This window comes from Kogia breviceps, chromosome 12 (assembly GCF_026419965.1).
Source record: "Kogia breviceps isolate mKogBre1 chromosome 12, mKogBre1 haplotype 1, whole genome shotgun sequence".
NCBI classification, from domain to species: domain Eukaryota; kingdom Metazoa; phylum Chordata; class Mammalia; order Artiodactyla; family Physeteridae; genus Kogia; species Kogia breviceps.
This window is the reverse complement of record NC_081321.1, coordinates 95,133,744-95,161,590: the sequence shown is the minus strand read 5'-3', so window position 1 is coordinate 95,161,590 and position 27,847 is coordinate 95,133,744. Positions and strand designations below refer to the sequence as shown.

Below are 27,847 nucleotides of genomic sequence, written 5' to 3'. Positions count from 1 at the left end.
TGCCTGCTGCCTCTACAGTGAACAGAGAAATCCAGCAGGCTTGCCTGGAAGAAGGGCTCCTAAGCCCGTGGCAGTCTGTTGATCTCTGTTAGCTGTCCTGTGTTTATTAGAAGACTTGGAGTTCCTCTGAATACAGAATTGGCGGTGAGCTTAATTCTAGCATAGTATGGGTCCGATCATTTTTACTATGTCAGCACCTAATAAAGTGACATTCAGACCTAGGCACCTAATAAATATTCCTTAATGATAACAATGAGAAAATGAATATCTGTGGTTTGTTGCTATCCTTCTTGCTGAGATGCATTTCCAGAACTGCTTTGTGGCTCCTAGGAGGCTTTCACTTGCCTACGTGTTGAACTAAATTTGGGGCTGGTAATGGGAAAGCGCTACATTCATGTGCTAGGTTGGTTTTTTTTTTTTTTTAAGTTACTCTCTTTTTATTTATTTATTTATTTATTTATTGGCTGCCTTGGGTCTTTGTTGCTGCACACAGACTTTCTCTAGTTGTGGCGAGCGGGGGCTGCTCTTCATTGTGGTGCGCGGGCTTCTCCTGTTGTGGAGCACGGGCTCTAGAGCACAGGCTCAGTAGTTGTGGCTCACGGGCTTAGTTGGTCCACGGCATGTGGGCTCTTCCCGGACCAGGGTTCGAACCCGTGTCCCCTGCGTTGGCAGGTGGATTCTTAACCACTGCGCCACCAGGGAAGTCCTGCCAGGTTGGTTTTTAAGGCTCCTTATGTTCGCGCTTCGGTGCTAGATCAGATCACAGCGCTCTGTCTGATCAGATCACACCCAGCACAGCACCAAACTCCCAGTGGAAGTGGATGGCAGTGCGTTTTGAAAAAGGAAATTGAAACAGCTTTTCTCTTTTTAGTTCACAAATGACCTCACTTAATTAAGGTAGCAAATGTGTAAGGGGAGAAACAAGATGGGCGCTGGAGAGAGGGAACAGAGTATTAAACAGGGGTTAGAGCCAGCCAGGGGCGGGGCCCACATCTAGCACTGAAACTGTGACTAAGAGCACCACACCTCTTAGCCACTTGTGTTCATTTGATTTCCGTTGGGGGCGGCTTGGTTATTTTTCCTTTCAGCGTGTGTTTGCACACCCCCCCTGTGTTCACTCAAAGCCGTGCAAGTGTTCCAGGAAACCAGCTCCCAGAGGCTGGGAGTAGAGGATCAAGTTTTGGTGCCCTCTGGCACCAAAAATGTATATTCTCATAAACAACATGCACAGTTCTTGGGTTTGCATTGGTTTGGCGGGGCTCCTCTTTCAGAGATTGCCTTCTAGGAGTTTCCGGGAAAATAAAATTTCCGAGTGAGCAGTGCCCTTGGCTCCTTTGCCAAAGCATCAAGGCAGCGAGAGAGGGCGTGAGAGTCCAAGGTGAATGCCGCCCTCCTACTCAGACACGTATTTATGGGTTAGCTTCGAGCCTTTGGGGATTTTCCACAACTAGTAGAGGCCTAAACTTTTAAATTATTTTCTGTGTTGCTGTACTTCCTTGTGTCTCATTCCCTTAGCGTGGAAGCTTGTGATTTTGACTATACATTGCCACCTGCTTCTACATCAGGAAAGCCCAGGGCTTACCTTTATCACCCCTAATCTCTTCACTAGGTTACCCTCCACGGCTGCAGCTTTTAACAGAGCTGGCCAGACACGTATAGGAGTGCCCTCTCCACCCCAAACCCCGAGCTACCGAGAGCACTGGCTGCCCCAGCTCCAGGCTTCCCCAGATGGGCCTGGGAAGCACCTTGCAGGAGTCCTGACTGCAGCCTGCACAAGACTGGTCATTGCTCACTCTTCCTTTCACGTGTCGGAGGTGGCTCTTGAAATCGCTGAACTTGCTGTCAGAGAGCAGAATTAGACGTGGGGAGAGAGCAGCACAGAGTGAGCGGGCTCTTCGAGGGCTGACAGAGGCCTACACACTTGTCACAAAGGGAGACAGAGAGACAGAGCTGGGCCTGGGTTGGGGTCCACCACTCGGTGAGTGACCTCACAGGTCACTGCAGTGTTAGTTTCCTCACGTATGGAATTGGAATAGTGGTACCTACCTCATGGTTGTTAAGAGGATTCAATGAGATTATAATGTTGTTGTTATAAAATGAAACAGTCTTTTGGGATCAGTAATTATTGTTTTGAATTCTTTTCTTGGTCTTCATTTCTGGTTCTTTTGCCCGAGCTCTGAGCAGCTAGCGAACTGCTCTGCTCTTCTCATCCACCTCCAGGCTTGTCTCCTAGTATCAGTGCTGAAGGCTGCACCTTAAGCTCCCTGGTGAGCCCCAGGTTTGAAACCCTGGCTTTGTGTACCTGCAGTCACTCTGCACCCCTCTCCTGAGCCTTCCTTACACCTGTTTGTGCTCAGTACTGTGGTCGAGCTGGCCTTTCCACATGGCCTGCCCTCAGCCCTACATCTAAGCATTGCAGGCCATTGAAACCTCCTTGCCTCCCATCCAGTGGGTTCATTCTTCTCCACTTTTTGAAGAAGTTAAGGATCCACCCCAGAGGAGGGAAAGAACTCTGACTTGAGGATGAGAGAGAATTAGGTTATGGTCCTATTCTGCCACTTGCTGCCTTTCCTACCCTTTCTGAGCCTGTCCTCATCTGTACAGTGGAATATTACACATCACATGGAGTCATTAGGAGTATTCAATTAGGTAACATTTTAAAGTATTTAGAACCGTGCCCACCACAGAAGGTAGGCGTCCTCGCTGTTACGCAGACGTTTCCTTAACTCGATGGAAGCAGGAAGTCACGTACAGTACAGCCAGTCCACCTGCCGCTTATCCCCACTCATGGTGCAGCATCCGCGTTGTTCATGAAAATGTTGCACTCCCCTTCCGTCAAGAAATTCTGCGCTTTTGAGTTGTTTTTCCAGAAGCTGGATCTGTGCCTTACCCCTCAGGAGGATAGCCAGTGTAGGTCGTTGCACGCTGACTGGTGTTTAGCCAGATTATCTGTGACCGTGGTGTAGGGAACTAGCTGGCCCGTGTGGGAATCTAACCCCTGATTCAACCAAATTCACTGCACGTGATGACAGCAGCACCCTAAATGTGTCGGTGAGGGCGCCACCGGCTGCAGAGCCCTTTTTCACCCTCCTTCGGTTGTCACAGGAGTTCTGGGAGGTGGGCGGACTCGACTCTACAGAAGAAGGAAGTGAGACCTGGAAAGCAGCCATTCCCCGTGTCACACCAGCAGTAACTGGTAGAACCCAGGACAGACATGCACATGTCTTGCTTTTATGTCTGGGACTTCTGTGAAGTTTTGAACTGAGATGAGAGCCTAATTCTGGCTGTACAAATGAAAGTTTAGAGCTCACAGAATCCTCTAGTTTTCCTGTCACCAGTGTACACTTTGTATCCGTTCCTTATAGAATATTCATTAAGTCACTGAACGACTTATGTGCTCTCGTGGCGGGGGTACTGTCAGAGAAAAAGCAGACAAACCCCCTGCCGTGCCCAGAGGAGCTTACCGTAGCAGTAGGAGGCTGGCAGTGAATAGAGAGAGATGCAGTACGCCCATCCAGGGTGTCAGGCGGTGATGAGCTGTGGGGAAAACTAAGGCAGAAAGGCAGCCTGGGGGGCGGGGGCGGGGCGGACACGGAGCTTTGCATTGGTTCTCAGTGCTTCTCGTCTCATCTCATCTGTGTGATCCGTGCTCCTAGAGCAAGGCTGTGTGTTCATTCCCTGCTGGTCCATCACACCCTGCGTATCAGGGCTTTGGGAGGCTGATTTTGGAGTTGAACCAGCTTTACTCAGTAGAAGCAGGTGCAGGGGCTGTCTGCTTACCCACTGAGATGCCAAGACCTTCAGATTACAGCTGGGATGGCCTGGGTCATGCTTTGGAATGCTCTGGTAGCTTGGGGAGGGAGGCTGTGCTGGTTTTCCTTAGAGATTAGTTGTTAAATCCAGCACTCCCCCTGCCGTTAGAAGATAGGGTACTTCCAACTGACCTTTTAAAATGAGTTTCTTTTTTACTTTAATATTAGGAAAAAAAAAAAACTTAAAGAAAAAAAGAAAGTGCTGCAGTGACATTTGGAGCTTTCTTCGGGCACTGCTGCTGCCGAGGCCCAGCCCCTGGGGGTGGGATGGCGGGAGGAAGCGCAAAGGCCCAGGCAGGATAGGGTCATATCTGTGCTCTGGCTACTTTTCCCCTGCACTGCTACCACAGCCAGCAGCCCAGCAAAAGTTATCTCCACACGCAGTTTCACAGCTGCTCTGAAATTCTAGGGCAGCAGAAGTGAAACTGAACACGGTTTCATGAATTTCTCTCTTACTGCTGTTGTTCCCTCCGTGAAGTGAGTCAGGCCTTTTCCCCTCTCATCCTCAGGGTGTCCCAGCTCGGTATTTGCTGAGTTTTTGACACAGACTCTCTTCATGGCGCTGCATTTGTAGAGCGTCCTGCTTTGGTCTCCCCACCCTCAGTGTGCTTTGCCGAGTTGTGAGCCCCAGAAAAGAGCCAGGTCCCTGACGCAGGGTACAGTGAGCGTTCTGTTCAGCTGCTGGTTGTGTGCACCAAGGTTAACCATACAATCATGGTGAAGTTCTTTTAGTCCTTCAAGATGAAATTGGAGTTAATTTTAGCAGCACTATTAATACCGTCTGGACGGAAGAAGGAAATGGCATCCAAGGAGATGTATGTCTTTTTGGTTTAACAGCCTCATTCAAACAGTTCGGTCACTTTGCAATTTCTGATGAGGCTGGAGAAGGAAAGTGGGTGGACCCAACTTGCAGCTCTGCTCTGTGTCCTGGTCTCCCCCAGAGTAAAGGGAGGCCCAGTGGGCATTCTTGGAGAGTTGACTGCTCCATAAGGATTATTTTAAAGTTATATTCCGTGGGTGCACCTTATAGAGCCCAAGCTTAGGCAGTGACTATTCCCATTAGGAAAAAAGTAACCAGAATTGTTTTGATGGGGTAGCTGAACCACAGAGATATGTGCTTACTCAGGTGCCGTTTTCTTCTTCACTTCAGCTGATATTAATAGTACTGCTAAAATTAACTTGAATTTAAGATACCTTCTCCACTGTAAATTGTGGCAGTAGACATGATGCTTCACTATAAAGTAATTCTTTTATGATTCTTCTCCCAACAGCTTTGAAAAGTCCAGCTTCATTTCATGAGCAGAGAAGGAGCTTGGAGCGGGCCAGGGTAAGGCACCTTGCTTCCCAGTCGTTCCTAAGAGCATTTTCAGAGCCTGTTGTGCTGCTGTCGTCTTCCTTCCAGTCTAGCGTTGCCTCCAGGGTCCGCCCTGGCCTTATGGTTCTAAATAGGAAGCTCTGGCTTTTCTGCTCCCTCCCCACCCCAGCGTCTCCCAGTGTGAGGATGCGGGCCGCAATCAGAATGAGTTTCCTCCTTCAGTACATTCAAGGGTATGTAGGGGTCACCTCCCTTCTTTGGGTTTGGAGACCACTAGTATTTTCCCATCTTTAATCCCACTTAGCCTTTTGTAGCTGTGAGGACACGACCACCAGCCACAGAAAAGCTTGCTGAGTGTGGTCCCTCCTGTCTGGGCGCACTGCCCACGCCTCTCCAGAACGGGCGTGGAAGCCTTACTGGTCTCCGTGTGCCCCTGAGCAGCCAGGGTCCACTTGAGGCCGTGGAAGCAGAAGCTGGGTCCCTCTGAGCTCAGGTTCACACTGCAGCACCTGGCTGGTTGCCCTGTCCCCCTCAGTTTCAGTTCCCTCGGGGGCCTTGGGGGATATTCTGCTGCCCAGTGTGGGCGGAGATGGGGAAGTGGCCAGAACATGCTTCCCCTCTCAGCCTCTTCACTTTTCTCTTTTATGTAAAAGACAAGGGAAGAGAACCTCCCCAGATGGAGGGTCATAGGCCGGGGCTCCCTAAGACCACACAGCTCTTTCAGAGACTCTGAAGTATTTACCTCCAAGACTTAGCTTACTACCTTCTGTCTTTATTTTATTTTTAACAAATTTCTAAGGAAAATTATGATTAATTCTTAGAGGGAGCGGGAAGAATGAGGTCACAGGTCCTGGGAACCAAAGGAGTGAGCAGCTGCACTGTCTCAGTGGCTGGGAGGGTGAGAGAGTGCAGCCGGGAGAAAAGGAGTGTCACTGCCTGTGCCCTCAACCCAGTCTGAAGACTTGGCACCATTTCCTGGCCTGCTTCTCCAAGGCAAGGAGTAAATACAACTAATTAGTACAGCTACTAGTGTATTCAGTACTTCTGTATGTGAAATTACACCCTTTGCTTGTTTATGTTCACATCAGCTCACATGAATTAGGTGTTATTATCTTTATCTTAATAGATGCAGCTAAGAGAGGCTAACTAACTTGTCCAGCTAGTAAGTGGCAAGCTTACTGGCATTTAAACCTTGGTGTGTGGACTCCAGGTGTTTTCTTCATCAGTACCGTATGCCTCCCTCTGCTGTCTGTGAAGACCTGTTCCTGCCGTCTTCTCCGGCAGCCATGGCGGTACTTCTGCCCACTGCAGATGGGTGATAGGCCCTGAACCCGCGGCCGCTGTAAGCCGTCTCCTGGAGAGCTCAGCACCGCCCTGGGGCTGGCACAGAGCTGACCAGTCAGAGCGCCAAGGCCAGTCCAAGGAGCAAGTCTTTACCTTGCTGCAGGCGTGCAGTATGCTCTGATGCTTTATTTTCTATTCAATGCTACTCTACCCTACTCTGCTCTGTCTTGTCCTGTCCTGTCTTGTCCTATCCTACCCTATCCTGTGCTGATCCTGACCCACTAAGGGGCTTGACCTGTGGTTTGTAAAATTCTGGTGCAAAGGTTAAGAGCACAGGCTGTGGAGTCAGACAAATCCGGGGTCATATGTACATTATAGCGTGAGCGCGGGGCAGTGGGCTGGCTCTGGGACTGTTGAGGGAATGGTTCAATTTGCTTGGCGTCTCAGAAGTGCAGAAATGAGGACATGAGACTTTAAGGAACTAGAACTATGACACCATGTATCAAAATTAGGACTCCACTTGGCAGCCATTCAGAGTGAATGGAAAATGCTCATGGTATCAGGCAATGCCAAGTTTTTTGAAATTAAGGTATAAAATTATATTCAGTATGATTATAGCTTTGCAAAATTAAACTTATCTTTTGCATGGAAGAATGATTAGAAACAAATATCCCCCAATACTAACAGTGGATGATTAAAAATTTTTATTGTTGTTTTACTTTCTAATTTTCTGAATTTTCTTTGATGAACATAACATACGATAGTGAAAGTAATAGATTAAAAAATACATTAGTAGTCCGGCCTCAGAGCGACAAATGGTCTCGACAGGTGGACGATGCCCTTGGCAGGTGCTGCGCCGAAAGTGGACGCGTCCTTCCAGGCCTCAGGACCCTGCGGTCTCCAGGCTGAGGTTGTGGGGGCTGCAGAGGTGACCCACTAAAGGCACAGCTGCTTTTTGGTCCTGTTCATGCCATAAGCTTGTGACCTGGATCTGAGAGCTGCTTGGTGTGTTTTCTCTATAGACAGAGGACTACCTGAAGCGGAAGATTCGCTCGCGGCCGGAGAGATCGGAGCTGGTCAGGATGCACATTTTGGAAGGTGTGTTAGACTGGAACTGCTTCTTCATCTCAACCCTCGTTCTCACCGTTTTCACCCCTGCACCACCCACATCTCGTCTTCCCTCTTTTTCATCACTCCCATTTCTGTCGACTGTGTAAGCCAGCGCCTTAACGCAGTAAGACAGCAGTGCTGTGGGCACCACCACTGGCTTTTGGAATTCCCAAAGGAGCACAATCACATTCTCTTGGGGTGGCTTCCCTTTTTCTGTGGCCACATGTGGTGGCCCTGGATCTCATAAAAGCTCGGTATGAAATCCTTTCCTCCAGCCCTGTTTTTAAATGTGTTTACTTTCTGTTTTCATTCATTCCTTCATCTATCCATCCATCCATTCATTTGCTCACTCAGTATTTACAGGAGCACCTGTGAAGTACAAGCAAGAACATCCCAGGCGTACTCCACCTGCCCACACACACTTCTTTCCTCATTTTAGGGAAGGAAAGGTTTTGGCTTGAGTCTATACATTTTTGTTTGGTTTTGAAACCACTCTGGGGTTGGAAGAAGACCTTCCTAGACTGAACCCCACACTTCGCAGAGGAAAACACTGAGGCCCAGAGCAGGGAGGCGAATTGTCCCCATAACGCAGCGAGCTTGAGGGAGAGGAGACACCACCCATTGCCTGGTGCTCTTTCAGCTCTAGCTCCAGCTCAGAGAGTCGTCTGGGCCAGCCTGTGCCTAGTGACCATTGTTGCGTGTGACCACACACTGTCCACAGCGGGGGCCCCTTCTTCTATCCTTGTGAAACTTCAAGCCGGGCCACCGTACTCTGCCTGGGACGTGATTCGCATTCTCATGGTCTCTGCTCCTTCCCCAGAGGGAAGGGGAGCTGCTCTGGAGTTCCCAGGGCAGAACCAGCTCATTCCTATATCCTCCTGCACTCCATTCTCTCCCACGGGCAGAGACCTCGGCCGAGCCTTCGCTGCAGGCCAAGCAGCTGAAGCTGAAAAGAGCCAGGCTGGCCGATGACCTCAACGAGAAGATTGCACAGAGGCCTGGTCCCATGGAGCTGGTGGAGAAGAATATCCTGCCTGTGGAGTCTAGCCTGAAGGAAGCCATCATTGGTGAGGAGGCCCGGCCACCACGTGTGGACTTGAAGGCGGGGCACAGAGGGAATGGGCTCTAGACCGCTTGCTCCCTGACTTCCTGCTTAGCCTTGGGGGAGCCGAGGTACAGAGTATGAGAGCCTGATAAACGGGTCCATTGAGCCTGGGACAGTGCCGGTGGCCTCACAGATCAGCGCCGTGCCAAAATAACTATGTCAGTGACAGAGAGGCCTCTGTCCACTTCCCATCTCTGTGAGCGCAGGGGCTTGTCCCTCTTTCCCAGAGAAGGTAGGTAGATGTCCGGGGTGGTGTGTGTGAGCACGTGGAGATGCTGGGACCTTGAAACTATACCTGCGGTTTCTTTTCATTAGTGAAATCTCTTCTTGGAGCCTGGCACTCTCCTCAGATAGTTCACTCAGTAAAGGTCGATTGATCCAAGCAATGTGCTAGGTGCTAGGGCCACAGCCCCACAAGGCAGACCAAGCCCCTCGTCCTTACGGAGCTCAAGCCCAGGAGCAGATAGATACAGGCAAGGAAATAGGCGAGAGTGAGATGGAGGGCCACCCACGCCAGCCCCGACAGCGGGCATCAGTGTCAGAAGAGGTGAGGCCCAGATGGGGGTGCAGGGTGAGTAGGAATTAAAGCATATCAGTGGGCAGAAGGGGCAGCCTGCACATAGAGCTGGAAGCGGGTGTCGAGATGTGAGGGGGGAGGCCACAGAGTCCAGGACGTGCAGGGCCTCGTGTGCCACAGTCAGGTGTTCAGACATGATTCCCTCAGACTTCGGTAACTGTTGGTACAGACATGTTTCTTTTGCTGCCGCGGGCCTGAGACCTGCCCCCGGAGAGCTGCCGTGCCTTCAGGAGGCTCAGGTGCTCTCCCCGTAGAAGTGAGCTAGGTCTTTGGGCAGGGCAGGGGAGGGCACAGGAGTAGGCCCAAAGCAGGCCACGTTGGGCCCGAGCCCTGGCTCAGAGGAGACCGGTTTCTGGGGCGTCATCTGCACCCGTGGAGGAGGCGCCCTGACCGCCCTCTTCCTCTTTAACTCTCTGCTTTGCCCTGGCATTCACTTCATCTTGTGTCAGTGTTTTCCTGCCCGGACCTTCACCAGATTCCACGACAGCATTTGGGCCAAGGTCAGTTCTGGACTCTGCAGCCAGCCCAAGTCTGGTAAATGTCTGCTGAGCGTCAGCCACGTGCCAGGCCTGTGTGAGTCCTGCCATTACAGAGACGAACAGAACATGCTGCGGCTGCCCTCAGAGAACTCAGTCTGACGGGAGAAGGCTGCCGTGTGCACAAGTGATTTCTGAGTCTAGCTCCCAGGCACGTGTGGCGCCACGTAGTTAGAAAGACCAGGGCCCTGTGACATCGTGGTCAAGTCACCTGCCGTTCGGGACAGTTTGCAGGCTCCCAGGTGATGATGGCTGTGAAGAGCCCAGCACAGTCCCGGGCGCCCGGGGAGACTCGGGGAAGGGCTGCTGCTGTTGGCAGTGACGTTCGTTACAGACCAGCTGGCGGCTCTGTCGTGGACAGTGTAGGACAGCGGTGTGTGGCAGGGGCAGCGAGAGCCCGTCCGAGATGGGCTTCTCTCAGGGACGCAGGCGGCGGTGGGGCTGATGGCACGTTTGGGGCCCACCTGGAGATCGAGTCAGTTTGCCAAGTAGAGAGGGTGCAGAGGGACATTCTGGGCAGAGGGGACAGCGTGGGCAGTGTGGCCTGGAGCCCTGGCGGAATACGGCTTGTTTGAGGCCCGGGAAGGAGCTTAGTTTGGAACGAGGTCCTCACTGGTGACTGGGGAGAAGGGAGCATCCGCCGGCAGTGAGCCTGCAGGTCAAGGAGTGAGCAGGGGGCAAAGGCAGTGGTGACAGCAAACGCGGTCCGTCTGTTCAGGAAGAGAGTGGAGAGAGGGGACATAGTGGTCAAGGGGGATGTTTAGGCTGAGAGCTACGAGCAGGTTTAGGCCTGAGAGGAAGGAGTCAGGAGAGGCTGAGGAGGTGGGGGATGGAGGGGGAGGCAGAGCTGGGTGTGCGCCGGGATGGGAGGGGCCTCGCAGGCGGCCTCCGTCTCCCAGACCGCACCACACACCCGCGGCCATCTGCTCACACGTGCGCCGCCAGCTGATCGTGCCCGGCCTCCCCTCGGCATCCACGTTTCCCACCAGCAGAACAGCGGCTGGGCTCCAGGGTGCCTGGCCCGTGAACTCCCGCCGGGCAGGGCCCCATCCAGGCCGCCCTGGCTGCAGGAGAGAAGGGGTGGGCCCCGCAGTGACCTGGCCTGACCGGCCCTGGGGCTACTGCAGCGTGGCCAGCAGCTTCCTCAGGCTGGGCTGAGGCGGGGGTGGACCCGCAGCTCCTCCTTCCTGAGTCCCATTGTCCTGTGGCTGCTGTGCCATGGCAGGTCCCCTCTCTGGGAGCAAGAGACTGTGTGGCAGGGCACCTAGACCTAGCGTGACCGGCGAGAAGGGCCCACTGTCAGCGAGCTGCGTCCCCTCCGCGCGCCTTGTGGGCCCCTGGGCGGGCGGGTAGGGGGGTGGGCGACAAGCTCGGGCGTCCTGCCAGGTCCCAGGGGCAGAGGGCCTCGGGTCACGGCCCTGGAGCCAGGGAGGTTCTGCTGGGAGAGTTCCAGGCCTGCTCCTGTTCCTCATCTGTGGTCCCCCCGCCGAGGCAGTGTCCCCAGCGTGGCCGCGGGCTCACCTCTGCGCCGCTGCCTCATTCCCCCTGCGTGGACAGTGCTGGTGCAGAACTTCTCCCCTGACCGTGCTGGCGGTGGGGTTGTGACAGGAGTCTTTTGAAGTACCCTGCCTGCCCCGTCCCCTTCTTTCCTTCCCTCTGCATCTGGGATTCTCACGCCGGGTCCCTGCTTCTCCCGCCTCTCCCACCCAGCCCGGTCCCTGCCCCGGAGCACAGGCCTTCCCCCAGGACGTGGGTCTCTGGGAGTCACTGGCTGCTGAAGGGAGGCCGCTGTCCTTCCCCTGATCTGCTTCACCTGTGCAAGCAGGCGGCCCTTCTCCAGGAGGCTCTTCTGTCTGTTCCTCCTGGTCTTCGGGGAGTCGGGCAGCCCAGGGGAGGAGCTGCACCTGCAGAGCTGTTACCCAAACTCCTTCTGTCCCTGATCGCAGGGTCCATGAGCCTCGGGGAGAAGAGCAGAGTTTTGTGCAGCCACAGGATGGGAATAAAGTGCCTTCAACAGCAGGGAAACAGGAGGTGGAGGAGGTGGCAGGCTGTGGGGCGGCGGGAGGGCAGACCCTGACTTGGAAGCCTGAACGCAGGATGAAGTTAAAAGCAAGGGGTTAACGATCAGGCCTTTCCCCACCAAGGGGAGTGCTCTGATGGCCTGGTGGGACTGACTCTTCCTGGCCTTTGTTTCGGGGTCGTGATGACAAGCTTTCCTTGAGCTCTTTTGGACACAGGAGGCAGGTCAGCTGCTGGCCTCCTTCTCCCGCTGCTTGCTGGGGCCGCGGGGCCGCGGGGCAGGCACCTTGCTGGGACAGCCTCTTCCCGTTTGCTGGAGGAGTCTCACCCTGGCCTTGGCTTGCAGTGGGCCAGGTGAACTACCCGAAAGTAGCAGACAGCTCTTCCTTTGATGAGGACAGCAGCGATGCCTTATCTCCTGAGCAGCCTGCCAGCCATGAGTCCCAGGGCTCGGTACCGTCACCCCTGGAAGCCCGAGTCAGCGAGCCACTGCCCAGTGCCACCTCTGTGTCCCCCACTCAGGTGAGCTTGTCCACTACAGGTGCTTCCCCTGCTCAGGGGCCCCAGACCTACTGGAGCGGCCCAGGATGAGGTCCCTCGCTTGGGCCAGGGGGACGGGGAAGCAGGAAGGTGCGGCGGTGGGCCCTCGTGGAGGACGCCAACTGGGCAGCCTTGCAGTTAGATTCAGAGACCTCCCTGCTGCCCTGTGTCCGCTCGTTCAGAACAGCCACTTCTCCTGAGTATTCAGTTCCGTGATGTTTCATCACCCTCTATCTTCCCCTTTTCTAGTTCCCTCTCCCCTTGCCACCCTGGAGGCTGCTCTTTTCATCCCTGTCGTCTCTGCCCATCATTTGCCCCCTAACAGTGACGGCGTCTGAGGGGCTGACAGCCACCCACCTCCGGGCAGGGCAGGGACGCACCACCGGCTGAAGCCTGGAGATGGCGTGGCTTCCGGGGCCACGAGAAGGGGTGGGCGTGTCCTCACTTCCCCTCTTCTCTCCCAGGTCGTGTCTCAACTCCCCGTGGGCCCGGAGTCTGGAGAAACAGTCTTCCTGGCGGAGCAGCCTCCTCCGCTGCCCAGCCTCGCCAACGGAACCACGGTCACCACTGCCAAGCCCCTCCCCACGCTCATTAAGGTGCAGACCTCTAGCTGACCGCCCTCTCCTCCCCGTGGCCCTCTGAGCCCTGCGGTGACTCCGTCCCAGTGTGGGGAGTGGGGCTGGCACTCCTCCCCTCCTGGTCGGGGAGCAGCCGAGGTCACCGCAGTGCTCTGGGAGGTCTCCTGTTCCCTCCACGCACGCGGCCGCCACAGCCGCCACAGCCGCAGCCCCCGCCCGCCGGGCGGGCCGGGATCTCACTCCCGCCCCAGGAAGACACGCCCACACGTCCCCCCTGTCCGTCCACTCACAGCCTCGTGAGGCCGTGACAGAACCGAGAAGTGAGTTGATGGGCCTGAGGTCACCCAGCCAGCCGTGCCGGGGGTCTGTTGTCGCTCTCTTCCTCCAAGGCCCGACCTAAGATACCTGAAGGGACGGCCTTTACCGTCAACCCCATGAGACACCCATGGGGACCTCTGTATGGCAACACGGTGCTGGACACTGAAGTCAAGTTCAGCAGCACCGAGAGCCGGTGTGCGGTCCTCCCCGCCCGGCCAGGCTTTCTCCCTCGGCCTCTGGGAGCTTGGCCCTGACTGCCGCCCTCCAGCCTGTGCTCCACGCCTGCTGGGCAGGTGCCCTTCCTTCCCGCCCGGCTTGCTTCCCGTCTGGACTGATTCTCCAGCCCCGCCACACAGGCCCTGGCCTGCAGCCTCTAGCCGCCCACGTGCCTCTCCTGCGGCTCAGCCTTAGCGAAGGCTTCCTGTGCCTCCGGCCGCTCCCAGATGGTTGGCAGGGTCTCCCTCCGCGGCCCTCCCGTGTGGCGCCCCCGCCCCAGGCCTGCTCCCCACCCTGGTCAGAGGTGCCCTGGCGCCCTGCTGGCTCCCTGCCGCTCCCTCAGCAGCGGCACCTCCCTTGCCTCTGCGGTCTCTTTCTGATTGGCCGCAGATGTCTGAGGTTTTCCCCTCAAATTCCTCCCTCAGACCTGCTCGTTGTGCACTCCGCATTTGCGAGAACAGCATATGTGTGTTTATCTAACTTCCTCTTTCCCGGTAGTGCCTCGGCCGCTGTCCCAGCTCCCCAGCCCCGCCACGAACTCTCCTCCAAGCTGAGCCCCCAGCCGCCTCAGACCTGCCTCAGGTCGCGCCCCTCTCTCTGGTGGCTTTCCCTGGGCTCTCCGTCTCCTTCCCTTTCAGTGGGGTGCTCCCGGGCTGCCCTCGGCCTCTTTCTCGCGCCCTCAGCCTTGCCGGGGCCTCTCAGTGGACCCCTCTCCCTCCTCTCGGGTGCTCACCAGTCCCAGCAGCCCCGCGCCTTCTCCCCGGCTCCCTACCCCGGCCAACCGGCACCTCTTCCCGACTTCTGCGAAGGGGCCACCGTTGTCACACGCTGTTGCCGAAGCTAAAACCGTGACCTTGTAGCCGCTCGGCTACCACATGCTCTGTTGTCCCTTCTCTCTCTAGTCGGTCACCTCCTTCCACATCCCGTCAGTGCCCACGGTGCCCTGGTCAGACCCCAGTTGAGCCCCGCATCGAGTCTCCACCCTTCCACCTGCCGTTCTCAGCTCAGAAGCCCGAGGCCCTCCTCGCTCCTTCCCCAGCCCTCAGCGCCCTGCTTGCTCTTGCCCACGCCCCTTCCACCCTCCTCACCCGGGAGACGGCCTCCCTGTGTGCCGGCCGCCCGAATGAACGTGAGCTTCTGGAGTCCAGGGTTCGGATCCCAGCTCCTTCGCGCAGCGAGGTCCCAGTCACTGTGTGGCCTCGAGCGCATGGCTTCCCTGAGCCTCTTTCTTCCCCTTCGAGTCGACAGGCCGGTTCCTGGGGAGGCAGGGTTTTTGCAGGCCTGTGTGACACCGATTTTGTAAAGCGCCCACTGTGGACTGCGCGAGCTCTTTTCACCTCGTCGTCCCGTTCTCTCTGCTCAGGGTCACAGGGAGGCTGCCTGGCCTGTGCACTTGGGGCTAGAAGCTCTTTTAAGAGCAGAGCCAGTCACAAGGCTCGCCCCCCATCAGCCCTCGCCCCCTCCCTGGACACTCCTGGGCACTGAGGAGGCCTCTGCTTTGGGAGGGGTGCCATCCGGCAGGGAGCGTGGACAGGGCAGGGTGGGCGGCGGGGCCTTTCCCGAAGCCACTCGGCTGCCCCTGACAGCGCCCTCTGCCTCCTGTGCCCGCAGCAAAGCCAACCCAAGTCTGCCGGTGAGAAGTCGCAGCGCAGCAAGAAGGCCAAGGAGCTGAAGCCGAAGGTGAAGAAGCTCAAGTATCACCAGTACATCCCCCCGGACCAGAAGCAGGACAAGGGGGTGCCCCCCATGGACTCCTCCTACGCCAGGATCCTGCAGCAGCAGCAGCTCTTCCTGCAGCTCCAGATCCTCAATCAGCAGCAGCAGCAGCACTACAACTACCAGACCATCCTGCCCGCCCCACCCAAGTAGGCCCCGCCCGCAGGCACCGGGATGGGGGGATGGGCAGATGCAGGCGGCCCGGACTTGAAGGACCCTTTGGTCCGGGTCCTGCGGGAGTGCTCTGTGGGCGGGGCCTGTGGGCGGGGCCCCTTCGGGCCGAGGGTGAGACCTGGCGGGGACTCATTCCTGTCCTTTCTTCCTCTCAGGCCAGCAGGGGAAGCTCTGGGAAGCGGTGGGGCCCCCCTGACGCGCAGCCTTTCCGCTACCAGCAGCAGCTCCGGCTCGGGCGCCCCTGGGCCCAGTGGGCTGGTACGTCAGAACAGCACCTTGTTGACTGGCAAGCCGGGGGCCCTGCCTGCCAACCTGGACGACATGAAGGTAGGTGGTCGCACGCTTCTCTCTGGAGGCCTTGTGCCGTCGCCACCCTGGCCTCTCATGGGGGCGGTCAGGGGCTCGGTCTCAGGCAGGGGAGGCGGCCGGCCCAGGCGCACGGCTGCAGGAGGCAGAGCAGAGCTCCAGCAGAGGCACCTGGAACCTGCTCTGAGGCCCGCCGGGCCCTGGTCGTCCGCGGCCTTAGCCTTGTCATCGTGGTCATCGTCATTAACGACGCCGGCCAGTATCTGTCCGGGGCCGCAGGGCTTACTGAGCGCTTGTGCACCTCCTGTTTTTCTCAGCCTCTACAGTGCAGTGTGAGAAACGGGGAGTGTTGCCCCGGCTTAAGGATGAGCAAGCAGAGGCATGGAGGGATTAGAGAGGTTTGCCTGAGGTCAAGGGCCCGGCCGGCAGTAGAGCCAGGGTTCCGACTCAGGGCTCCACTACGGCACCCACCCTTTCCACGCGGCCGGTGCTGCCCTGCTGAGTCTGCTCTAGAAGCGCTGCGCTGGCCTGGGAGAGAGCAGCCCGCGTTTGGGCCACTGGCTGCGCTTGTGCCCTGGGCTTTGGAGGGCGGGAGACGCCCCAGGCCTGGCCTGTTTTCTCTGCCCTGATCAGAAAGCGGAGTGGATCACATTCTCCCTGGAGAGTTTGTCCTCTGAACCAGTCTGCTCCCTCCTCAGTCATGAGCGGGGTCCTAGCAAGATGCAGCCCTTTTGTGGGGAGCTGCACACGGGCCTCAGAGTACCTCAGACCCGGCTCTAACCCCTAGCTCTGCCCATCACCAGCTGTGTGATCCTGAAGAAGCTGTTTCACTTTCATGAGCTCCGTTTTCTCATCTGTAAAATCCAGTCTGTTCAATTAAGTATTTATCAAGCACCAGGCACCAGGCCCCCGGTGTGAGGACGGGGAGGAGGAGGGGGCCAGCCTGGCAGATGCACGTCTCGTCTCGCCCCCCAGGGCTGTGGGGGGTCAGGTGGTTGATACAGCTGAAGTGGCCAGTGGGGTCCGGACAGACGAGGACTGCCTGGACTCTCCACCCCCTTGCAGGTGGCAGAGCTGAAGCAGGAGCTGAAGTTGCGGTCACTGCCCGTCTCGGGCACCAAGACAGACCTGATTGAGCGCCTGCGCGCCTACCAGGAGCAAGTCAGTCCCGCCGCTGGAGCACCCAAGGCCCCCGCCGCTGCCTCCATCCTGCCCAAGGCTGGCGAGGTGGTGGTAGCCTTCCCCGCGGCCCGGCTAAGCACAGGGCCCACCCTGGTGGCAGCGGGCCTGGCCCCAGCAGAGGTGGTGGTGGCCACGGTGACCAGCAATGGAGTGGTGAAGTTTGGCAGCACGGGCTCCACGCCCCCTGTGTCTCCCACCCCCTCAGAGCGTTCACTGCTCAGCACAGGCGACGAGAACTCCACGCCCGGGGACACCTTTGGCGAGATGGTGACGTCGCCAGTGGCCCAGCTCACCCTGCAGGCCTCGCCGCTGCAGATCCTGGTGAAGGAGGAGGGCCCCCGCGCTGGGTCCTGCTGTCTCAGCCCTGGGATGCGGGCAGAGCTGGAAGGGCGTGACAAGGACCAGATGCTGCAGGAAAAGGACAAGCAGATCGAGGAGCTGACCCGCATGCTCCGGCAGAAGCAGCAGCTGGTGGAGTGGCTCAGGCTGCAGCTGGAGCAGGAGAAGCGGGCCCAGCAGCCCACGCCAGCCCCGGCCCGGGCCCCAGCCACGCTTGGTGCCGCAGTGAAGCAGGAGAACAGCCTTGCCAGCTGCCAGCTGAGCAGGCAGCCCCCGGGCCCTGATCACCGCTTCGGCCCCAGCCTCGCGGGCCCCGCTGCCCACCATGCAGACACTTGTACCCTGGTGCCCTCGGCCGTGGTGGTGAAGCGGGAAGCTGTGCTGCCCGAGCCTGAACCAGCCCCGGCCCTGGTCACGCTTGGTGCCGCAGTGAAGCAGGAGAACAGCCTTGCCAGCTGCCAGCTGAGCAGGCAGCCCCCGGGCCCTGATCACCCCTCCGGCCCCAGCCTCGCGGGCCCCGCTGCCCACCATGCAGACACTTGTACCCTGGTGCCCCCGGCCGTGGTGGTGAAGCAGGAAGCCGTGCAGCCCGAGCCTGAACCAGCCCCGGCCCCGCAGCTGCTTCTGGGCCCACAGGGCCCCAGCCTCGTCATGGGGGTCACACCTCCCACACCCCTCACTGACTCCACAGGGACCCACCTTGTCCTCACCGTGACCAATAAGAATGCAGACAGCCCTGGCCTGGCCAGCGGGAGCCCCCAGCAGGTACCTGGGTGTGGGAGGGGTGGGACCCCCACGAGGGCATGAAGGCGCTCTTCGTGACAGCGCCCTGCTCACCAGGCTCCCCCGTGGCCACGCGGCTTATGCTCGCTTCCTTTCATCTCCCTTCAACCCTCCGAAGCTAGGGATCGCCATCCCGGGGTCACCCAGGAAGGTGCTCAGCCTTGAAAAGGTTGAGGCACCGGTGTGAGGCTCCCAGCCTTGAGGGTGGGGCCACGAGGGCCTGCCCACTGCTCCGGCCGTTGGCGTCACAACCCTTCTGTGCCTGGCCGAGGGCTCCTGAGCAGCCCCACCGTGCCAGGCCACTCCTGCCCCTGCTCCGTGGGGTGGGACAGGCCCAGGGGAGGGTCGGGGAAGCCCCTCCTGGGAGAGACCGAGGGCCGTCAGGCTGGGCCGGATGCGAGCTCCACTCCTCTCCTTCCCCTCAGAGAGGCCAGCTGTCCCCCACCAAGGTGACATTGGCAGCTGGCTCCCTGCTGCTGCCACCCTCGCAGCCCAGACCCTCCACTCAGCCTGCTCCAAAGGTGAGGCTGCTTTAGGCTTTGTGTGGCCTCTCAGCCCTGCCGAGCTGGGGGTCGGGGGTGCAGTGACAGGACTCGGGTACTCAGGAAGGGACACAGGCCCCTGAGCAGTCTCAGGCAGAAACTCCAGGGAGGAGAGGGGGAATCAGCCCAGAGACCCCCTGCCCCCCGCCCCGTGTGGCTTGTACCAAACCCCGGGGAGCCAGTCGCCCTCTGTAGGGTCAGAGGTCAGGGCCTCCCGCATCCCACATCCCGTCTTTCCCCGGGGGCTTCCACGAAAGCTCTCCGAGAGCCAGTGCAGGTGGCAGAACTGCCCTCCTTGCCTGCCTGGAGCGTGTGGGCCCTGGGCTGTCGCCCTTGCCCCAGCCACTGGTTCCCTCCCTTTCTCCTATCTAGCTCTTGTCCCAGCCTGGCTCTCCAGCCCCTGGCCCCCCAGCCCAGAGGGACCTGGAGCACCCGCCACAGCCCCTTTTTGGGCCCCCCACTTCTCTGCCGAAGAAGGAGCCGCCTGGCTATGAGGAAGCTGTGAGCCAGCAGCCCAGACAGCAGGTAAAGAGGGTGGACCGGGGCCTGGCTGGGTGGGCGGCCGCCTCGGCTGCTGGACTGGGCTGGGCTCCCACAGTCCCCCGGGCCTGGCTGGAAGGTGGGGCAGGCAGGAGCCAGCCTCGCAGGTCAGAGAGGCCTTGGAGAACAGCTGTCAGGCAGGAGTGAGTGTGGGCTCCGGGAGCCTGAGCGCAGGCCGACGGGCTCTGTGGGCCTGGCTGCTGGTTCAGGGCCACAAGGTAGGGTCTGTGCCCTGAGCCAGGCTCGGGGGCCTCTTGTTCTAGGCTTCCATCTCATTTTCTTATTTTTTGTGCCGCAGGAAAATGGCTCCTCAAGCCAGCAGATGGATGACCTCTTTGACATTCTGATTCAGAGCGGAGGTAAAGCCCAGACCCGCCGCTCTGCTCCCCGGCCTCCTCTCTTCGCAGCTTGTCTCCATTCCTAGGCTGGCTGGTTACTGGGTTCGGTTTCGTTCTTGAACACGATGCCCGGCAGGCCTGGTGCTTTGGATGTGGTAACGTGTGAGACGCGTCCCTTCTCCAAGGCCTGGGCGGGGACTCCCTGGGGTGCCGTCCTCGACACACGTTTGCCTCACCCTGACCCGCTGCGTGGCCGGTGCCGTGCCCGCAGCCCAGGGCGTAGCCGTGAGCAAGAGAGACGTTTGCCTTGTTGGGGCTTACAGCCCAGCATGGGGAGATGAACGGTGAATGAAATAAGTAAATTACCGTATGTTAGACAGGTATTAGGAGAAGCCGGGATGGGAAGGGTCGCAGGTGCGAGGGGTGTCGGGGTCAGCCTCGCCGGGCGGGTGCGGTTTAGCCACAGTCGTCCCTGGGGAGCTCCCGAGCCTGCAGGGCTGACGGGGGGCGGGGGGTCGGGGGCACCAGGGATAGATCGGGAGGGTTGGTGGGCGCCGGGCGGAGGCCCATGGGCTCTGGGTGATGCTGGAAGCCATGGCACAGCTTTGAGAGAAGGGTTGCCCCGCTGGAAGGGCAGGAGCAGGGAGGCAGGCGCGGTGGTCCAGGCGCGAGCGGGGCGTGTGGGCCGGGAAGCGGCGGCGAAGCGCGGAAGGGCTGGAATCTGGGTGTATCTTGGAGAGAGCGCCAGTACGGTTTCCTCACAGCTTAGGTGTGTGGCGAGGGGACCCCGGGGCAGCCAAGGATGAGGCCGAGGGTGTGGGGAGTTACCGGGGGCGTGGGCCAGGGCGAGCGGGGGCCGTGTCGGTCGCAGCCTCAGTCCCTTGACAGACAGCCAAGCGAAGGGCCGCGTGGCCAGCCCGGGCAAGGTCTGGGCGGAGTCAGGAGTTGGGGAGTTGCTGGCATCCGGGGGGCCGTTCGGAGCAGTGAGGCAGGGTGAGCAGAGAGGGCGAGGTGGAGGCAGGGGCGCAAGCCAGTGAGGCTGAGCAGCGGGTGGAGGGTGGGAGTGCACCCTTGAGAGGGTGACGTCCTGAGGCCACGGGCTGCTGATGAGTGGCCAGGGAAGACGAGGACCAAGCTCCGGGCCCGGGCTGTGTTGTGGTGGCAGCTGGTGACCTCAGCCAGGGTGCTGCAGGGGGCCATGGCCAGAGCCTGCTTGGAGCGGGTTGAAGAGGCTGGGGCTGTGGGAGACAGCTGGTCAGGCGTTTACACACTAATTCCCCGTTCCTCCGTTCCTCCCGTGCCCCCGTAACCTCTCTTCTCCTTCCTGTCTCTGTGAATTGATTATTCTAGATACGTTCTCTAAGTGGCGTCATACACTATTTGTCCTTTTGTTTCTGGCTGGCTTCACTTAGTGTAACGTCCTCAAGGTTCTTCCGTGTTGTAGCTTGTATCGGAAGTTCCTTCCTTTTTGTGGCTGAAGAGTTTTCCACCGTGTGTACGTACCAGTGTGTTCAGCCTTTCATCCACTGGACATTTGGGTTTGGCTGTTGTCAGTAATGCCGTATGAACACTGGTATCTGTTTTGAGTCTGCTTTCAATTCTTTGGGGTACATACCCAGAAGTGGAATTGCTAGATCTTACGGTCATATTCTGTATTTTAATTCTTGAGGAACCACAGAACTGTTTTCCACATAGCTGTGCTATCTTCATTCATACCGGCAATGCACAAGGGTTCTACTTGCTCCACATCCTCACCAACACTTATTTTCAAGAAAGTTTTTTGAAAATAGCCGGCCTAGTAGTTGTGAAGTCACATATCTCACTGTGGTTTTGACTTGCATTTCCCTAATGACTAAGAACATCGAGCGTCTTTTCACGAGCTTATAGGCCACTTGAATATCTTCTGTTGGAGAGATGTCCGAGTTGTCTGTCCATTTGTCAGTTGGATTTTGTTGAGTTCTAGGAGTTCTTTATTCTGGATATCATTTACCAGACACATAGTTTGCAGATATTTTCTCCCATTCCATGGGTTATCTTCTCACTTGTTTTAATTTTTTTGAAGTATAGTTGCTGTGCAGCCTTTTCAGTCTCGATGGTGACCTTTGATGTGCAAAAGTTTTAAATTGTTATGTAGTCCAGTTTATTTTTTCTTCCATTGCCTGTGCCTTTGGTGTTATAACTGAGAAATCATCAACTAAAATCCAGTGTCATGAAGATGTTCCCTTTTCTTCTAAGAGTGTTGTAGTTTTGGTTCCTGAATTTAGATCTTTAACCCATTTTGAGTTATATTTTTGTATGTGGTGTAACGCGGGGTCCCAACTGCAGGTCATCGACAGGCTTGTTTCTGACACCCATTCACTTTCTTGATCGGCAGAGATCTCAGCAGATTTCAAGGAGCCAGGGAAAGAGAAGTCCCCCCCAACAGCAGCCTGCGGGTCACCCCTGGCCGCACAGCCATCACCATCCGCCGAGCTCCCTCAGGCTGTCCCGCCTCCATCTGGCTCGCCGGCCCTCCCTGGGCGCCTGGAGGACTTCCTGGAGAGCAGCACAGGGCTGCCCCTGCTGACCGGCGGGCACGAGGGGCCGGAGCCCCTCTCCCTTATCGACGACCTCCACAGCCAGATGCTGAGCAGCTCTGCCATCCTGGACCACCCCCCCTCCCCCATGGACACTTCGGAATTGCACTTTGCGCCTGAGCCCAGTGGCGTGGGCCTGGACCTGGCTGATGGCCACCTGGACGGCATGGACTGGCTGGAGCTGTCGTCGGGCGGGCCGGTGCTCAGCCTCGCCCCGCTCAGCACCACGGCCCCCAGCCTCTTCTCCACGGACTTCCTCGACGGCCACGACTTGCAGCTACACTGGGATTCCTGCTTGTAGCTCTGGGGCTGCAGAGCCGGGGGCTGGGAGGGCTGGAAAGTCGGAGACCTCGGGAACTCCAGGGAGCTCAGCGCTCTCCTGCCTGATGCAGCCTCTCCACGTGGTCGTGAGTCCTGACAATCACAGGCCCTGCTTTCCCCTCCGTGGGAGGCCGGAGGAGGGTGTCCCCACACCTGGCTCTGGCTCACCAAGGAGAAGAGCTTCCAAGCAGCAGCTCTGGGTCCCACCCTGGGGTTTCGGAGGCCTGGATGGGCCAGGGGCTTCTATTTGACCTCCTTTTGTGAGGTCGGGGTGCACTTGTCTGCTGCAGTTTGCTCAGGAGGCGAGGCTTAGGGCTGAGGCAGGGCAAGGGGTGCATGTCCTTCCCTCTCTTCCCCTTCCCTGCAAGGGAAGGAACTGGCTGGGCCTCTACCTCACCACCCTCGTGATGCCAACACCACCGACCCAGGCTTCCCGGGAGGGGGGCTCCCTGCCATTTTAGTGTCTTGCTGTAGTGTAACCATTTAGTGGTTGGTGGCAAACATTTTCTGTACAGGTGTATATACTTCTATATTATATATCGCCATACGTATATACACATATACCTTGGGGGGTGGGTGGGAGGTTAATGCAGCCCCCCACCCCCGGTTCTACTCTGTGCACACGGAAGGGCCTGAAGCCACCGCTCCCTGGGGGCTGAACACAGCTTACCCTGGCCCCACCCATCACTTGTATTTGACGCGTAGACGCCTCATCACAGCCTGTGCCTGTGCCGCACCTGCTTCCTGCTCCTTATCAGTGCCACGAGGGCGGAGGTGCTTCCTGGCCCCCTGCCCACATTCCGTCCCCGTCGCCTCACTGCAGCCACCCCAGCCCTGGGACAGCAGTGGAGCCAGAGGTGGCCCCTCAAGCTATGGCCTCCTCCTGCCCTGGGGCCGGGCCTCCCTTCTGGCCTGTCATGGTCATTCATAGGGGATCAGGGATGGAGTCACCAGCACCAGTGCTGGGACAGAGGTGGGAAAGCTGTGTGAACTTTTTAAAATAAAAACAAACACCCCGCCTGTTAGTCCATCTCACTCAATCCACGGAAGGGAAGAGGGGGGCGGCCCGGCGGTGTCCTGGGTGTCCTAGCATCTGGGTGCCGCGCTGTGACCCTGACCGCACCTCCCCGTGAGGCCACCTCCCATCCCTGGCTGTGCATTCGGGACCACTCCTCCGGGAAGAACAGAACCTTGGACGCGCAGCTGGCTAGACAGAAGGTGGGAGAGGTGCGTCTCAGAGACAGTTTATTTGTAAGTCAAAGAGGCCAGGGGAGCCTTCAGCCTCCCCACCCTCCTCCCGAACAAAACCTGACAGAGCAGAGGTGGCGCTCCACCTCCCAAGGTGTTTGTTCAGCCCAGCGAGCCTGGGGCCCCGGGCCTCTGGTAAAGACCCTGGCAGGGCAGAACCCTCCCCCAGGCACTGAGAGTAACGGGCTGAGCCGGGCCCCCACCTTCTGCTCCCGCCACCTGCTGCCCTCCACCAGCACTGCGGCACCCAGGGCGGTGTCCCCGGACTCCCTACCACGGTGCCCAGCCAGCGCTCCCGAGTGTGTCCTCCCCTCGACCTTGCAGCTTGGGGTGGGCCCGAGGCTGGCCAGTGCCCGGCTGTTGTCTTCTTGCTTGAGGAAGGAGCCTGGTAGCCAAGGGGTCTGGGGAGGCCTGGGTGTGACAGGGATCCTGGAGGAAGAGCATCACCCGTCTATGTCCCAGCTGAAAAGGTGGTGCTTCACCAGCATGTCCTGGACGCCCTCCTTCAGGGGCTGCTTCTCCTCCTGCACAGGAACAGTCCTCTGTCACGGCCGCAAGGCTCGCAGGGCCAGAGTGGTTCTCACAGGCGACACCGGCACTCAGGACCCCCACGAGGCCTGCCTCAGCACCCACGCGTCTGGGGGGGACCCGCCAGCACAAACACCCACACTGCCCCACCTGCCGTCCCTCCCGGGGAAGGCAGGACCCGACCACCCACCTCTCTCTTTGCAGGAAGTTCCCAGTCTTGGGAGAGGCTAAAGGCGAAGCAGCAGAGGACCCTGGAGGCGGAGGGAGAGGGAGGCTGTCAGCGGCCGCAGGGGGCTCAGCCCACCCCTCGGCCCACCCCCGGGGCCGGGCCTCCTCACCGCAGCTCGCACTTGATCTGGACCCAGCCGGGGCTGCGCAGGAAGGACCAGGGCTGGTACCACTTCTCCACGGTGGGCAGGCTGGAGCAGAGCACCTCCAGCCACAGGTGCAGGACCTGCTCACTGGCCACAGGCAGGGCGGGGTCGGGGGCGGCTCCAGGCAGAGGGTCCTGAGGACCGTAGGCGGGGCTCTGCCCTCCCGCACCCACCGCGCTGGGCCACCCCCGCTCCAGGGCCCCTCCATCCGCACTCCCAACCTCCCTTCGCTTGGTGGCCTATGCAAGTGACGCCGCCTCCTTCCCTCTCAGCCACTCTGGCTCCTGCGCGTGGGGAGACGGGCCCAGGGGCCCAAGGTCCCTGCAACCCCCACTCCCCTTGGTCCTGTGTCTGAGACTCGGCCACCGCCACCCCGGGCCCTGGGGCCTCGGTCCCGCCGGTCAGCCGGGGAGCGACATGCCCGCTCGCTGGCCAGTGGGCCCACGGCGTGTTCCGAGCAGGTCTCGGGGACCCCTGCCCCGCCTCTCCAGGTCAGAGCAGCCTGGAGGCCACCTCTCTGCTGCGTGGCAAGTGCAGAAACACCGCACTCAGCCCGGCCAAGGTCCGAGCCTCGCACAAGCCTGCAGCCCCTCCGGCAGGCGCCCCTCCCTAGTTTGCAGCCACATCCCTGGTGAGCCTTCACTGCTCACCTTGCTGAAATCTGTGCTCCCCAAAACCCGAGCGCCAGCCCCCCGCCCCAAGCACTGGCAGGTCTCACGCTGGAGGAAGGGCTTCGGGAGCCACCCTGGCCGTCTTCCACCTCCGTCTGCCCAGCTCAGGACCCCCCACCCGCGGCCCCCACTCAGCAGCGGCGCAGACACTCACTTGAGCCCCACGCAGATGAGGGAGCGGAGCTTGACGTCCATTTGTGCGTGTGCAGCGTCATGGGTCACATTAACGGACTGCACAGCCTGGAGGGCACAGCTGTCACTCAGGTGTCCCCCCAGCTCCCAACCCTGAAGGCCTGTCCCACCCACGGCCCTGCTTACCCGGTAGAGCAGCTCCTCTGGGGTCAGGACTTTGCCATCTTCGTCCAATCTGAAAGGGGGGACCAAAGCTGCCAGCACTGCCCTGGTGGGCTCAGGCCACTCCCTCTCCCTCCTCCACCCCCAGCCCCAGGCTGCCGGGTGACCCTGCCAGGAGGATGACCCTGCCAGGAGGACACCGAGGCCAGGGCAGGGTTACCTGTACGTCTTACACAGCACTAGGCGCGAATACACCGAGTCGAAGTCTCTCTCGACCTCCCGGCCCGCCGCCTGGGGGGCAGGGTGAGCGTCGGGCAACGGGGTAGGTACCAGGCCAAAGCCACAGAGTCCAACTGAGTGCAGGTCACCACCCCACCAGCTCCGCAGAGCACAGGGGCTCAGGGAAAAGGACTGACTCACCTCCTCGATGAACAGCCAGGGGTGGCAGGCGCCCCCAAGCAGGGAAGGCTTCTTCAGTCCGTGCTCAAACAGGGCCTTCAGGGCCGGGCAGAGGGTCCCTCGCACGAGGTCCGTGACCCCCTCTGTCACAGAATCGTCCCCCGCGATGGAGTACTAAGGGTGGAGGACGGGGTCTGAGACCTCCCAGCCAGCCCCTCCCTGTCCTCACAGCCACTGCCACAAGCCACATGCGCTTGGGATGAAGGCCCCGCAAGGAGGGTGCGGGCCTCGGGTAGAGGCTGCGGCGGCTCCGGGGAAGGGCCTGCCTCGTGCATACCCTCACCTCCTTGCTCCGCTCATCCAGGACTTCCACGAACTTTGCTGGAAACCAGCCTGTGGGAGAAGCAGGGCCCGTGAGGAGCGGGCGGCCTGGTGTCCCGATGCTCCCCGCAGCGGGGCTGAGGACACACGGGAGCGACGCACGCCGCTGTCTGAGCAAACCCAGTGCCCGCTGCAGCTTCCCAGCCCGGCCCGCCTTCCCCGCCGCGCCCGGCGCGACACAGGACCCGACGGAGGCCTCACCTCTCAGGCCGTTCAGCTCCCCCACCCAGCAGTGCTCGTCCTTCTGAGAGACGATCTGCAGAGGAAAAGGGCGGGAAGCACAACTCCAGTTGCCTGGCTTCCTCCTTGGCTGGGAGCCCGTGGCCTCGGGGTTGGCGGGGACGAAGGCGTCCACTCCCCGCTCACCGTGATGATGTCGTTCTTGCGGAAGCCCAGCTCGTCATCGTCGTGGCGCTCGAAGTCCAGCAGGGCCTTGGCCCGGCGTGGGTGGCCGCGCGAGCACGCCACGTAGTTCTCGTGGTCCCTCTGGTGGCTCTCCATGCTGTAGTCTGGGCTCAGCTCCTGCTGGGGAGGCAGAAAAGCCCACCGCGAGGGGGCGCTCGGAACAGGGCTCGGGCCCCTGCTTGAGCTGTGTGCACAGCCTGGGACCTGAGGCTCACCACACTGCAGTTCTTGGGGTCTGTGCACTGGAAGTGGCGTGCCACACGAAGGATGGCTTCCCGGAGGTCGGCCACCAGCTCCGTCTGCTTGATGTTCTTGGCCTTGAGCGCCTCCAGGTCGTCCTCCCCTGCGAGGCCCAGAGAGCAATGGCGGCCATGGCCCTGCCCGGCCCTGTCCCGACTCCAGGGAAGTGCAAAGTCCACACGGGGTGTGAGGCCAGACGCCCCGCTCTCGGAGCCCAGCCCAGCGCTTAGCCACCCGCGCAGAGTTCTCACCGAAGAGCAGCGACGTGATGCCAGACTTCCTCCGCTGGGTCCTGCGGCGGACAACCTGCAGGCGGGGAAATCAGGTCAGCAGCGGCCCCAGGCACCCGGCACCCGGCGCCCCGCCGAGTGGACAGCGCCCCAGCACCGGGGACGGTGAGCAGAGCCCTTCCGTGCAGAGGCCGGGCCGGCATCTCACTTGTGCCGCCTCCTCTGACATGGCCTCTGAGGCCGGCTCTGAGGCTCAGAAACATATCGTTCGTTCAAACCTGGGTCTGTCCTACACCCAAACCAGGCGGGTCCCGGCAGAGACGCGCCAAGGACAAGGCGGCGGGTCCCTGCACAGGGGTGGTCTGGCCAGGCTGGGCCCTGGGTGCTGAGCTGGAGGGGACGGTGGTGAGCTGGGGCCCACCTGAGAGAGGCTGGCGGTGGGGCTGGCGCCCAGGAGCTGGCCCTGGTCGGCTAGGAGGTAGGCCAGGTGCTTGCGGCGCTGGCTCTCCACAGCCACGTCAGTGAGGGAGCCCGCCAGCCGCATGGCCTCCCCCAGCAGCAGGTCCGCGTCCTCCATCTGCGACGGTATGTCCGACAGCGTGTTGAAGATGGAGGCCGAATTCTCCGACTGGATCAGCTCCTCCTCCTGGGCCATGCGAGGGGCGAGGGGGGGGGGGCGCTGTCACTGCCTGGCTGACCCCGATCACCGGCCTCAGGCACGTGTGACTTCCCTGGATGGTCCAGCTGAGCGCAAGGAGGCCCTGCCCCAGGAGAGAGACCTCCCTCCTCCCCGGGAGGTCTCCAGAGCGGCCAGGGCTCAGGCCACGTGACACTGAGGCCCCGACTGCAG

At 59.5% G+C, this 27,847-nt stretch overlaps 2 protein-coding genes across 18 annotated transcripts in view; one reads left to right on the top strand and one right to left on the bottom strand.

Annotated features, from left to right (window-relative positions):
- Window positions 1–23,252, top strand: part of MRTFA (myocardin related transcription factor A) — a 202,588-nt gene extending 179,336 nt beyond the window's left edge. For 3 of the 6 annotated variants that reach the window (XM_067010253.1, XM_067010251.1, XM_067010254.1), the window contains 12 exons: window positions 5,084–5,139; window positions 7,434–7,509; window positions 8,427–8,588; window positions 12,105–12,280; window positions 12,763–12,894; window positions 15,022–15,275; window positions 15,456–15,627; window positions 16,672–17,892; window positions 18,336–18,431; window positions 18,825–18,977; window positions 19,291–19,351; window positions 21,705–23,252. In XM_067010253.1, coding sequence (XP_066866354.1) covers window positions 5,084–5,139; window positions 7,434–7,509; window positions 8,427–8,588; window positions 12,105–12,280; window positions 12,763–12,894; window positions 15,022–15,275; window positions 15,456–15,627; window positions 16,672–17,892; window positions 18,336–18,431; window positions 18,825–18,977; window positions 19,291–19,351; window positions 21,705–22,207 — 3,062 coding nt within the window. In that variant the 3' untranslated portion in view covers window positions 22,208–23,252. The remainder of the gene's footprint in view (window positions 1–5,083; window positions 5,140–7,433; window positions 7,510–8,426; window positions 8,589–12,104; window positions 12,281–12,762; window positions 12,895–15,021; window positions 15,276–15,455; window positions 15,628–16,671; window positions 17,893–18,335; window positions 18,432–18,824; window positions 18,978–19,290; window positions 19,352–21,704) is intronic. The other 3 variants (XM_067010255.1, XM_067010252.1, XM_067010256.1) reach the window with 1 other exon arrangement.
- Window positions 23,253–23,455: 203 nt separating this feature from the next.
- SGSM3 (small G protein signaling modulator 3) overlaps window positions 23,456–27,847 on the bottom strand; it is a 36,615-nt gene continuing 32,223 nt past the window's right edge. For 5 of the 12 annotated variants that reach the window (XM_067010257.1, XM_059081063.2, XM_067010263.1 and 2 more), the window contains 13 exons: window positions 27,419–27,643; window positions 27,019–27,073; window positions 26,743–26,870; window positions 26,489–26,647; window positions 26,324–26,378; window positions 26,085–26,134; window positions 25,763–25,915; window positions 25,563–25,633; window positions 25,367–25,415; window positions 25,203–25,288; window positions 24,342–24,464; window positions 24,194–24,254; window positions 23,456–23,999 (listed from right to left, as the gene is read on the bottom strand). In XM_067010257.1, coding sequence (XP_066866358.1) covers window positions 23,919–23,999; window positions 24,194–24,254; window positions 24,342–24,464; window positions 25,203–25,288; window positions 25,367–25,415; window positions 25,563–25,633; window positions 25,763–25,915; window positions 26,085–26,134; window positions 26,324–26,378; window positions 26,489–26,647; window positions 26,743–26,870; window positions 27,019–27,073; window positions 27,419–27,643 — 1,296 coding nt within the window. In that variant the 3' untranslated portion in view covers window positions 23,456–23,918. Of the gene's footprint in view, window positions 24,000–24,193; window positions 24,255–24,341; window positions 24,512–25,202; window positions 25,289–25,366; window positions 25,416–25,562; window positions 25,634–25,762; window positions 25,916–26,084; window positions 26,135–26,323; window positions 26,379–26,488; window positions 26,648–26,742; window positions 26,871–27,018; window positions 27,074–27,418; window positions 27,644–27,847 lie in introns of all 12 variants that reach the window. The other 7 variants (XM_059081065.2, XM_067010258.1, XM_067010264.1 and 4 more) reach the window with 3 other exon arrangements.